Raw genomic sequence first — 13,405 nt, forward strand, 5'->3', positions numbered from 1 at the left:
CCTTCCATTTATGGCTTTTTGTATATACTTCCACTTCTGTATGACTATTTTAAACATAAGCACTGAAAAAACAATGTGACCAGAATAATAAATTAAAGAAGGTGGGCCAGCATGAATAGACTGGGATAAGAAAATCTTTGGCTTTTGCTCTTTGGAAACTTTTTGAGTCTCTCACAGTTGTTCAGTTGTCCTACTCAGTTCGTGGTTAAGCTGTGAAACATGTGAAAAACAAACAAACCCCAAACTGGATTCTTACCTTTGCAGTAATTTCTTTTTCTGAAAAAAACCAAACTCAAAAAAACCTCCCAAACATTCTGGAGTTGCCTCTTCTCTCAGTATGCTGGGTAAATTCTCAAAGATGTACTAAAGTAGGGATCCCTGCGTGGTGCAGCGGTTTGGCGCCTGCCTTTGGCCCAGGGCGCGATCCTGGAGACCTGGGATCGAATCCCACGTCAGGCTCCCGGTGCATGGAGCCTGCTTCTCTCTCTGTCTCTGTGTGACTATCATAAATAAATAATAATAATAAAAAAAAAAACAAAAAAGCTACCTTAAAAAAAAAAAAAAAAAAGATGTACTAAAGTATATATGGTCGTGTAGTTGTAATTTTAGTCAAGCGTGATAGGAACAGTAACAATATGACCAATATCTGCCAGACTCACTAGAACAGCAGTTAGCCTATGTGGAGTTCCCGTCCTGCTCATCTGGCTTTGTGTGCGTGGTTTCATGCATTCCTCACACCAACCCATTTTATCTTTCCATGAGTGGTAGTTAGTACTTTCATCCCCATTTTATAAATGAGAACACTGAGGTTCAGAGTGTTTTGGGAGCTTATCCAGAGTCATGCAGCTAAAACGGAGGCTTGAGCCAAGATTCTTCTGAAGCCAGTGACCATGCTCCTTAAGCACTTAGCAGTTTGTGAGATATAAAAAGGTTTGGGGGGCAGCCCCGGTGGCACAGCGGTGTGGCGTGGCCTGCAGCCTGGGGTGTGATCCTGGAGTCCCGGGATCGAGTCCCACGTCGGGCTCCCTGGCAATTATTCCATACCAGTTTATTGTAGGTATTGTGTTTCAAAAAATTTATAGCATAAATAAAAAAAAAAGAATAAAAAAATAAAAAGGTTTGGAAGTGATAACAATATTTTATTCTCTGACTCTCTACATTTTCAGTAGTTGATAAACTTGTCAAGATATAAGATAAATAAGATTTGTTTTTTTGGTTGATACTGGCTCAATAAAATCTATCCCATTTGAGTTGTTTTCTAAGTGTCGTAGTTTATTTTTGCCTGGTTGGAGATGATGGGGAGGGAAGCAGGATGGAGGTCTATGTTTGGGAAGTATTAAAAATGTTTTTATCCTAAGGAAAACCAAATACCCTAACTTATCACTGACTGAATAACTCTGCTGCCAGGAGTTAGACACACGTATTAATTAATTCATGTATTAGTAATGTGAAATAAAGAAAGAGCTGAACTTTGGCATCATGAAGTATATATGTTTGCCTGCATGGTATACTGAGAAGAACAGTTTTAGATTAAATGATTTCGCATTTAACCTTTTCTTAATTTGCTGTAAAAAGTCAGATTGATAATTATAAAGCTATATCTTGGTACATAAATTTTTCTAAATGTTCTCTTGCCCTTTTGTGATAAATTATTGCATAATTTGTAATTGTTCAATATCATAAGAGATTTCTAAGAGAACTTGCTCCAGCTGTTCTAATGGAACAATTAATCTAGGCCCTTATGATCTGGTGGTTTTACTTTTATTCATTGGAAATTGGCCTTTGGTATGTGGGACCAGAAAGTCTTGACTGAATGTTCGCCTTATGGATAGTAGAATTCCTTTGTTGTTCTGTCTCTGGAGAAAAGAGATTGCTTTGGTGGGTATGTAGCCTCCTAGCACTAAATAGGAGATTAATAGAATGCATTTTTAAACCTAACCTGGTGCTTTGTCACATACTACATGTGTAACACGAAAAGGTCTCTGAATTAGAAAAATTTAACCTATCTCATGGCATTGTTAGATTTTGCTACTTTCTTTTTGAATATCTCACTTCTGAGCGCATTGGACTTGTGGCTAAATTAGGATTGTGATTGGAACAAAAATGTTAATGGTGGTTGTAGATTGTGACTTCCCTATATGTCTCTTTCAGTGATTCTAAGCACATAAAAAAATAAAAAGAGAAAATAGGAGTTTGAGGGTATCACTAACTAGAAGATTGAGCAGTATGATATATAGCTGTTCATTTGAAAGTTAATTTTTTTTCTTCTATCTATATTCCTAGGTAGTAGACAAATGATAATAAGAGTTCTGGAATTGCTTGCAGAGGATATGATACTTATTGGTGAAGCAATTTCAGCCGATATCTGGGATGACAACAGCCTTTTTGCTGTAGATATGGTGAGAATCCGTATTTTCCTTGGGATATGGTAAATAATATTTAATTTTGTTTTGATCCTTTTAAGCCTGTTTCATTGTCTCATTAGTCTTTGAAAGCTTTCTTTCATACCAATATGTCTCAGGCTTATTTTGTTCATTCTGAAACAGGCCATTTCTCTAGAAATTCTGGTTACTTATTTTTTTGATTCTGGTTTCTCATAATGGGAGGAGGTATATTGGGATGAAAAACAGGCCAGTGTGGTCCTTATAACTACTGTCCTATCATTTTTCTTCTTTTAGTAATTAGGAAATAATGTATTTTTTAAGATTTTATTTTTTTTCATGAGACACAGAGACAGAGACATAGGCAGAAGGAGAAGCAGGCTCCATTCAGGGAGCCTGATGTGGGACTCGATCTCAACACTTGGAATCACACCCTGGGCCAAAGGCAGATGCTCAGCTGCTGAGCCACTCAGGTGTCCTAGGAAATACGTATTTTTAAAAAATGAGTCCAAATTGCTATTTTTCTGATTTTAAATTTCTTTGCTCATACTTACACTGTTGCTCATAGAAAGTCTTAGTTTTTAGCAATATCAACATAATTGCTTATTAGCTTTAACCTTCAGCACATGCTAAGCTAATTTCAGAATAGTAGTGTTTGTATCACTGTGGTCAATAACTGATAAAATCTAAGATTTCTTTGCAATTCTTTTTGACTTAGATTAAGTCTCACTATGAATATACGGTCAAGAGGTGCCTGTGTGGTTCAGTTGGTTGAGCATGTGACTCTTGATCTCTGTTCAGGTAATGATCCTCAGGTTCTGACATCAAGCCCCACATCAGGCTCTGTGCTGAGTGCAGAGGCTACTTGAGATTCTCTCCCTCTGCCCCTCATCCCACATGAGCTCTCTCTTTCTCTCTCTAAGTAAATACATAAAATCTTTTTAAAAATACAGGAAAAAAAACTGCCTCAGAGTCACTTGAAAGAACTCTTTTTTCTGTTACAATTTATTATACAGTTAGATTTGTTTTAATTTGTTTTTACTTTTGGGAATTGTTTTCTCCTTATAAACATGTAACTCAGAGATGTTCCCTTGTCATCCTGTTCTCTGGTTTGTATTTTCTATTTTTATTTTAGTTTCTGCAAATATAACCAAGTAAGCATGTAGATTCTCATTGCTCTTCTCACATCTCACATAAAAGGTCGTATGTTATATATGATTTTATACCTTGTTTTTTTTTAACTTAAAAATATATCCTGTTTGCACAGGATAATAGGTATGGAGATTTTCCCATGTCCATATGTGGAGGTGTTCATCATTCTGTTGGATAGGGTACAAGTGTTTCAGTGTCTGCTTATTCACCCAGTTTCCTATTATTAGACACAGTTGCTAATATAAATTATGTAATATGAATAATGCACATATATCATTTCATACATGTACAAGTGTGTCTCTAGGGTAGATTTCTTTAGGATTGCTATATCAAAAAAGGTCAGAGGGAGGGTGGATGTGGGGATGGGCAAAATGGATGAAGGGGAATGAGAGGTACAGGCTTCTAGTTATGGGATGTCTAAGTCATGGGAATGAAAGGTACAGCAGTACAGCATAGGGAGTATAATCAATGATATTATGGTAGCATTGCATGGTGACAGGTGGTAGCTACACTTATAAGAACAACATAAAGTACAGAGTTGTGGAATCACTATTGTATGGCTGAAAGTAAATGTAACCTTGTGTGTCAACTATACTTGAAGAAGTAAATGTATTTTAAATCCTCATATTGTCCCATTCTTCTATATGGCTGTACCATTTCACTCACTCACCAGCAGTTTATTAGAATGTGTTTTCTCCTACACACTCAGCAGTAGGGTTTATAGTCCAACTTCAGATTTTTGCCATTTGGATAAATAAGTGAGGATTGAGGTGCTATTTGTTCTTCTCTGAGTAAAGTTGAGGATCTTTTTGTAAGATCATTTTCATTTCTTTTTCTATAAGCAGTCCAGGCATTTATCCATTTATCTCTTGGGTCATTGGTCTTGTGTTCTGATTTCTATGAGCTTTTATATATTAAGGACCTTGACTTCCCAAGACAGGTTGTAATTTTTATTTCCTCAGATTTTTCTTTTCCTTCCTTCCTTCCTTCCTTCCTTCCTTCCTTCCTTCCTTCCTTCCTCCCTCCCTCCCTCCCTCCCTCCCTCCCTCCCTTTCTCTCTCCCTCCCTCCCTCTCTTTCTTTCTTTCTCTTTCTTTCTTTCTTTCTTTCTTTCTTTCTTTCTTTCTTTCTTTCTCTCTCTCTCTCTCTCTCTCTTTCTCTTCTTTCTTTCTTTCTTTCTTTCTTTCTTTCTTTCTTTCTTTCTTTCTTTCTTTCTTTCTTTCACTTTCCTAATGATGCTTTTGACTCTGCAAAATCTTTTATTCATTTGTTTATTTTTTAAAAAAGATTTGAGAGAGACAGTGCAAGAGCAAAGGTGGGAGGGGTGGAGGAAATGAAAGAGAATCTCCAGCAGACTCCCTGCTGAGTGGGATGTCATCTCATGACTGTGAGGTCACGATCTGAGCCAAAATCAAGAGTCGCCACTTAACCCACTGAGTCACCCAGGTGCTCCTATATTTGTTCATTTTTTTATATAGCTGCCTTAGTCAGTTTTTTAAAAAAGATTGGTTCTGGATTTTGAATTATAGATTTTCTTCACATCTTGGGAAAAACATGCTCTATTTCTTGAAGTCTACATGTTCGTCTTTTAAGAGTATTTTTCTCATATAGATTTTGCACATTTCTCATTGTTTAGTCATATCTGTGTGAATATATATTTATGTGGGTTTTTAACAGCTTTATTGAGGTATAATTGACATATAATAAGCTGCACATGTTTTAAAAAGTTTTTTGATACATTTTGACATGGATACACATGATGTAGATTAGTTTGCATTTTCTAGAATTTTGTATCTATGAACTCATGCTTTTTTGTCTGCTATCTTTGAGTGAGATTATTCTGAGATACAGTCATGTTGTGTGTATCAGAAATTCATTTTATTACTAGATGCTGTGTTCTTTGCTATTTGAATTTCAGTAGGGAAGATAATTTTTGAGAGTTACGGCTTTATTTTTTTGAAAGAAGTGTTTTGATAAGTAATATTTCAGATGAGTGACTAACGTGTATAGGAACCTCAGGAGTGTTAGATACTATTTCCTTAAATATGTATGTCTCCATGTATTTGGAAACCATATTCTTTTTTACATTTCAGTATATCATAAATTGTCATTTTATGTCTTCCGTTTTAAAATTATCATCCGATTTCTTTGAAGAACTGATAATCTGTCTTTTCTATTAATGTAAGCTGGTAACTTAAGTCTTTCTTTTTTTATTTATGCTTTCCTGTCAGAGAAGCAAAAGCAAAATTTATTAGTCACAAAAATATATTTTGATTCCCATCGTTGCCATTTTTTTTCTCTTTTTGTTATGTTGACCTAGGTCTACCTTTGTTTTATTTTATTTTTATTTTATTTTATTTTTTATTTTATTTTATTTTATTTTATTTTATTTTATTTATTTTATTTTATATTTTATTTTTTACCTTTGTTTTATTAAACTTTGTTATAGACTGCCTGGTTCTTGTGAATAGACGTTAGAACCTAAAAAACAAAATACTGATGTGTACTTATTTTTTTTTTAAGATTTTATTTATTTACAAGAGACACAGAGAGACAGAGAGGCAGAGACACAGGCAGAGGGAGAAGCAGGCTCCAAGCAGGGAGTCCAACTCCTCGATCCTGGGTCTCCAGGATCAGGCCCTGGGCTAAAGGCGGAGCTAAACTGCTGGGCCACCCAGGCTGACCCTGATGTTTACTTAATACCAATACCTGTGTGTGGGAAAACTCAAACCTTAAAATACACACACACACACACACACAGCTCTTGAAAATAGAAACACATATTTTATGATAGGTATAATATATTATTTCAAGTCTTTGATTTTTTTATCCATAAATTAGGGATAATAGTTCTTAATCTTAGTTTTTCTTTAGTCCTTAAGGTTATCATACTATTTGGTAGTACTTCTAGAAGATTTTCACATATTGAAGGTTTTCAACAAGTGATTTTTTTCTTAGAAGTGTGAAGAATGTTTTATCGGTTGCTTCTTAAATTAACTTAAATTTTCTTGGCCAGAACATTCATCTGTAAAAGTTAGTCATTCACTTTTAACTTTTGGCTGCTGATCTTTTATGATTCAATGAATTATTTTTACTTTAAAGGTTAAATCTGTTGTAGAAGTGCCAATTGGTATGATAGAAATGTTAAATAAAACCATACTGCTTAAAATTATATTTGATTTACTTGTTTAAAAGAATGAATGCCTACTAAGGAAAAAAAATCATTCCTTTGGGTATATATTAATAGAAGCAAACAATAGAATTTCTTAATGTTCCTACTTTTATTAAGTTTAAAAAGGAAGATAGAAGCAGTATTTTTGTTGAGGCATTAAAGGAACAAAATAATAAATATGTTGCTACCAATTCAGAAAGCAGAAACCTGAGTATATGTAATCAGATCTCTAGATTTTTCCCGATGGTGTTTAAAATAGTCCTGTCTGGAACTCCATACCTTAGTTGTGTAAGCATAGTCGAAAGTATTCTCCACGCCCATTCATTGAATGTTTTTATTTCCCTTGAAGTAAATAAGAGAAAAACATTTTTACTGAATGGTTATATTTTGTTAAGATAAATTTGTTAAGCACTTACAAAAGTTAGGTTGACCTAAAGTATTCCATCCCTTCTTTGCTTCCCTTTGAAATCAAGTCTGTTTTTATCTTCATTCACATCACATGGTAAGTAGTAGGTTCAAGGAATGAGGATCTTCACCTCATGCCTGATAACCCCAAGCTTGTGGGGGAGAGGAGGGACTGTCTTTCTTCATGTTTTACTTTCTCCTCTCTGTGGCTTCTGTCATTGCACTGTAGTGAAAAACAGTCTTTTCTCCTTCTGTGTGACTCCTTGCTTCCACATTCCCATCAGACCTGCTGGCAGTGAGTAACTTAGCTTTTCAGGTATGTCGAAGAATTGCTAGTTGGAGTTCAAGCGGGGCTGAGAGCGTTGTGAACGCTTCTGGAGAGAAAGGCTTTGTACCCAGTAAGGGTAAGTGAAGCCGACTGTGAATTTATAATTGGGTGAGTGGAATCTCTAATTAGCATATGCCTGCCCTGCTGCTGCCATCAGTCCAGAGACCGTTATTTCAGCTCACCAAACATTTCTTGATTGCCCCTTATATGCTAGGCCCTGGGGGCACAAGATAAGTAAGAGGCCATTCTTTTGACTCTTGTGGAAGATAGGTACTTTTGCTGTGTAAAACAGAGGTAAGCAGAGAGGAATGATAGTTTAAAAAGATAGTTTAAGGGTAGCACTTACTCCGTTGTAGTTCCTGTTTAAGCACTGTGTGTTTTTGAAGTCACATAATCATCATGATTATCCCATAAGGCAGATTAACACATGTTATAGATGAGGAAATGGAGGCTCATTTTCTTTTTCAGGGTCACTTAAGAATCACTTAAGAAGGTTTTCAATCATGTTTTATTTGCAAGGATGCCTTGACAACATTCTCAACTTAGAATCTTGGGGGTGGGGGGAGCCTTTTTGGAAATCATGACTGAAATGAATATTAAATTATCAGTATGATTTGGCTAAGCAGTAAAGGAAGGGTTTTTATCTGGCAGAGGGGAAAGGAAGGACAGGGAGGAGTGCGTAATCCTGACTGGTGTGTGAAGGGGATGCTGGTGGGGGCATGCAAGCCATACATGGTGGAAGATGTGGGAGAGACAATGGTGGGTCGTGTAGTTTAGCCTCCATTCTGAAGGCAAGGTGGGCTTGCTCTTCCACAGGATGCATGGCGAGGTTTGCACAGGCTGTAGTGGAAGGGAGTGGAGCGTGAGGCTGGAAGCATGGAAGGTGGAGAGCCTGATCCATTTGCTGTTTTCAGATGCTTCACAGTATCTACTGCCTATCTTGTCATGTGCACATAGTAGAGAAATTGTGTTTGCCCTATAAATTCTGTTTTATTGAGAATATTTGGAATATTCCCTGTAAATTCTGTTTTATTGAGAATATTTGGAATATTTTGCAATTCTTTGCCTTCTTTTGTAAAAGCTATGAATATCCTCTAAAAGGTAGCCTCCCTCACCCTCTCCAGCAACGACTCCACAGCCTTTTGAACATTTCTAGCTCAGTGAATTAAAACTGTGAACCATTTTATATAAAAGTATTTTTATGGAGAAATGTTGCATGTCAACATAGTATAAGACTGTCACTGTGTTTCTGGTTTGTTTTCTTTAGACTGGTAGTTATTAATATAATGGTTTCTGGTTTAAATTTAATTGATTTTTAGTTTTACTTTCTTGGGATTCTACTCTCAAGAAAATAAGTATATTTCATAGTTTTCTTTTTGGTTAAGTACATGTTTAGTTTTTGTCAGTGATTCTTGGATACTTGAGAAGTTGTGTTCTTTGAAATGTTCAGAGTTTATATCTACTTATTTATGAATTATGCTAAAAATGACTAGGTTAAAACTTGTAAAACTATCTTTGTTTCAATAACAGGATTTGCCTGATATTGTATGTTATTTAGACCACACAGACTCAATTCATATTGGGTCTGTACTCTTAATTCTGCATTTTATCAAAAGAAAATTACCCCTTTATCCAGGTTTTTCTTTTTTGCCCTGAATTATTCATTTTTCCTATTTAGTATATTTTTTTGATTCATATTTCATTAGACGTTTAATTTTTAACCTTTTATGCCCAAAGATAAAGGTATCTTTCTTTATATGTGTAAATTATTAATTTTGCTACCTTTTTTGTTTCCTATTTTTTTACTGTATAGAATATTTTGTCTTTTTACATCTTCAGTGATTAGGAAATATCATAGTTTTAATTTTGTGTTTGTTTAAAAACTTGACTTTATCAAGTGATCCATGTAAAATAATAAGAGTTTACTCATTTATGCAATTTGTGTATGTGTGGTAAAACATATATTAACATAAAATTTACCATTTTAGCCCTTTTTGAGTATATAATTCAGTGGTATTAAATGCATTCATACTGTACAATCACACTGTTTATCTCCACAACTTTTCCATCATCTCAAACAGGAACTCTGCGTCCACTAAATAGTAACTCTCCTTCCCCCTTGGGCACAGCCCCTGGCAACTGCTATCCTACGTTTTTATGAATTTGGTTGGTGTAGGTACCTCATAGTGCAATGAATTGAACAATAGCAGTGTTTCTGTATGTGGCTTATTTTATGCAAAATAATGTTTTTAAGACTCATCCATGTTGTGTCATATGTCAGAATTTTGTTCCTTTTTAAGGTTGAATAATATTTCACATTATGTAGGTATAGCATACCACATTTTATCTATCTGTTCATCTGTTGACAGGCACGTTTCTACCTTTTCACTGTTGTGAATAGTGTTTCTGTGAACAGTGATGTACAAGTATGTGTTTGAGTCCCTGTTTTTTTTCAATTCTCGTAGGTATATTACCCAAAAGTGAAATTGCTGGAGCATATAGTAATTTTACGTTTAATTTTTTGAGGAACTGACATACTGTTTCCATTGTGACCTCATCATTTTACAGACTCACCAGCAATGCACAAAGGTTCCATTCCAGTTTCTCTACATCTTTGCCAGCACTTGTTATTTTCCATTATTTTTGACAATAGCCATCCTAATAGATGAAGTAATATCTCATTGTGGTGTTGATCCTTTATATATTTTTTTAAGGCCTCATACCTTTTAGTTTTGATTCTAGTATATTCATCTTTGAATAAAAACATTCTTGGCATACATTTTTATCCTTAGTCTACAGGTTATTTCCTATTTTTATTTTCATATATTCTCAGTGGAAAGGTGAGAGTAAGATCTCCAGTGCTCCTTTGTTCTTCTGTCTTACTGTCTATGTCTACTATGATGCTGTCCTTTTATCAGCTAGTTTACAGGGGCATGTCAGTGTAATGTAAGATGTATTTTGGTCTATATTGTAATGATTTGCACGTTAGCCGACTATGTTGTAGCTTTTTCTTTGTATTTTATGTATGCCTTTCAATTTAAAGGATATAACTTCTATTTAAGTAGTAAATTATCTAGAAATTAGGATGGCAGGACATTTGCCTTGAAACAACCTTATTACATGGAGGATTCACACAATTTGATATTTAACTGTTTTTTTAGTTATCTGACTTTTTCTGTTTCATTTCTTTAGAAATTTTAGGATCAGTTTGAGGGCAAGGATGTCTCTTGTACTAATAATGCATTTTCCGCCATTATACCTGCCACTGTGTTAAGCATTCAGCAAGCCCAATAAATTGCATGCAGATTTTTAAGTTAGAACAATTAAACACTAGAAACTAGGAGGAATGTATGGTTTATTAAGCTTTTGTATTTTATTTTTATTCATTATTAAAAATATTGTTTGGAAAAACTTTAGGTGAGCTGATTATTCCTTTTTGCCTTTTTAAATCATCTCAGCATGTATAGGTTATTCTTGGAGGAATACATTTTTATTTTTGTTATTTAGTCATAATATTTTAAATTATTATTTGTGAAAGTCTCCATATTGGTTCCCTAAAATTGTTTTTTTCCTGTTTCGTGCTTCAATGTCTGCAGAAAGAAAAACTGCTTATGGTGTTGAGGTCCCTGGGAGATACCATATGCTACCATAAAAGTGGAGTGAGCCAGGACCAGCCAGAGTTAGTGCTGGTGCACCACCGAATGGCCTTTGTCAGCGTTTCACTGTTTGCAGTCCGAGTCCTGCAGATGCTTCTCCCTGTTGAAAAGGTAAGGCAGGCACTATTGCTTACAGTTTATGGGATATTATAAGTAAGTGCTCTGTTGTACATTTCTTGTAATCATTTCATGGTGTACAAAGATTATATTGGAAATGTAGTAATTGAGAAAGACTAACATTTCTGAACAGTTTTACAAATCATTTGATAGAAAAAAACATTAATTCTAAAAAAATTTTTTTAGGTAATTTCTTAAAATTATCGTGTAACATGGTTTAGAAAAGTACACAGTTCAAGTACATTTTTACAAAGTGAATATACCTGTGTTTAAAAAGTAACCACCATGCCGGGACATGAAATAGAATATTACCAGCATTTCAAAGGTTGCTTCCCCATCCATTACCTTTTTCTTCTAAGCTAAACTCTTTCCTTTCTGACAAGGTTTTTTTATTTTTTTATTTTATTTATTTATTTATTATTTATTTATTTATTTATTTATTTATTTTTTTTTTTGAGATTCATCACTGTTGTTGCTTGTTGTAGTTAAGTTTTTATTGCAAATTACAATTCTATTATATAACTATGTTAAAGATGATTTTAGTATGTGTAGATATTTCTTTTAAATCGTCTTATGACTGTAGATGTCTCATCTCATAAATAGAGGTTATATTGCTGAATTTGAATGTTAGTGATAAAAACATCTCATTCATGCACAAGTGTCTTGTAATATACTTATTGCAAAAAGAAAGGTGTGGCATGTTTTAATGCAGGTATAGGAGAAATTACTGCAACTAATGAACTATTTCCTATGCCTTTTGTCCTTTGTCCTTTTGTTTTCTAGAATTTTGCAGAGCATATAGCCTAACCTCCCATTTTTTTTAAAAGATTTTATTTATTTATTCATGAGAGACACACACACAGAGAAGTAGAGACATAGGCAGAGGGAGAAGCAGGCTCCATGCAGGGAGGCCAATGTGGGACTCGATCTCAGGACTCCATGATCACTCCCTGAACCGAAGGCAGACGCTCAACTGCTGAGTCACCAGGTGTCCCTAACCTCCATTTTTTCATAACATTTTTATATGTACTATATTAGCTATTAGCACCTGGGAAAACAAGAACAAAATGTTAAATTTTAGAGAGAGCGAGAGGGGGCGGGGGAGGAGCAGAAGCAGAGGGAGAGAGAACCTCAAGCAGACTCCATGCTGAATGCAGAGCCTGATGTAGGGCTCCATCCCAGGACCCTGAGATCATGACCAGAACCCCAGTCAAGAGTTGGATGCTTAACTGACTGAGCCACCCAGGCACCCCCAAAACATTAAATTTTAAACTTAGTGTTTTGCTTTAGGGAAAAGCGTATCACTTCTGTTAATTTTAATTTTTAACTTCCATTCATTAATTACTTTGAAGAAGTGACTAATCTGAAGAAATTTTCTGTTTTGAGGAAATTTTCCAATGTAAAATTAGTATTACATTGGAAGTCTTGGACATTGGAGAATTCCAGTCATATAAGACTAATTGCATTTAAAATATGGATGCCTCACTATATAATAAGATATAACTGAAAAATTAAGAGTGCTTCATTAACTTATTACAAATGATCAGTCTATTTATACGTTGTATTACTGATGGAAGACTTTTCAACTATATAGTTTTATTTATTACCTTTTGATTATAGATTTTTTTTTCATCTATGTGCTTTTGGGGAAGTAATTAAAATAGAAATCAGTAATTTGTTTTATTTTGAGTTACTTCAGTGTTAGACTAAAATAAAGCTTCCATGCCTTTTTACTTTTGGAAGTTAGTTCTTTTTTATTTAATTGTCTTCGTTTTTGAAGGCAAATCAGTATTTGTGAATACCTGGTAGCTTTCCTAAAAATATAACTTGGCACTCCATTAGAACAGTAAATAAGGCTGTGGAGGAGATAGTAATTAAGATATTGGTTAATAGATATTGGTTAATTGGTTAATTGCTTTAAGAACTTTAGAATGAGATATAAACAAATCCTCTGCCATTGCTGTTAAATTTCTTCTTTCAGTTTATATGATTACAAGATTATGCTGCCCTCTGCCTGTTGCTGGCCCACTAAAAATTGAAGTGCAGTTTGTTCTAAAACTTCCAACCTGGAAAGTGGTTTTTAATATTTGGGTTGCCACTTGCCAAATGCATAATTTGGAAGTTGGAAAATGATAACGTGAATCTCTGTAGAGACTTCCTGGATTTGAAAGTTTTGACAAAATGACCTTGCAGGC

At 34.7% G+C, this 13,405-nt stretch overlaps 1 protein-coding gene across 11 annotated transcripts in view; it reads left to right on the forward strand.

The window, feature by feature from the left end:
- The window catches only part of RTTN (rotatin), a 142,471-nt gene that overhangs the window by 15,291 nt on the left and 113,775 nt on the right, over window positions 1-13,405 (forward strand). For 10 of the 11 annotated variants that reach the window (XR_012028187.1, XR_012028186.1, XR_012028188.1 and 7 more), the window contains 2 exons: window positions 2,284-2,399; window positions 11,034-11,204. Coding sequence is in view for 7 of the 11 variants with exons in the window: in XM_072820524.1 (XP_072676625.1) it covers window positions 2,284-2,399; window positions 11,034-11,204 (287 nt within the window). In the remaining 4 variants the exon portion in view is untranslated. Of the gene's footprint in view, window positions 1-2,283; window positions 2,400-10,072; window positions 10,278-11,033; window positions 11,205-13,405 lie in introns of those variants that run through there. The other variant, XM_072820545.1, reaches the window with a different exon arrangement.

The sequence above is a fragment of the Canis lupus genome, chromosome 1 (assembly GCF_048164855.1).
Source record: "Canis lupus baileyi chromosome 1, mCanLup2.hap1, whole genome shotgun sequence".
Taxonomy (NCBI): domain Eukaryota; kingdom Metazoa; phylum Chordata; class Mammalia; order Carnivora; family Canidae; genus Canis; species Canis lupus.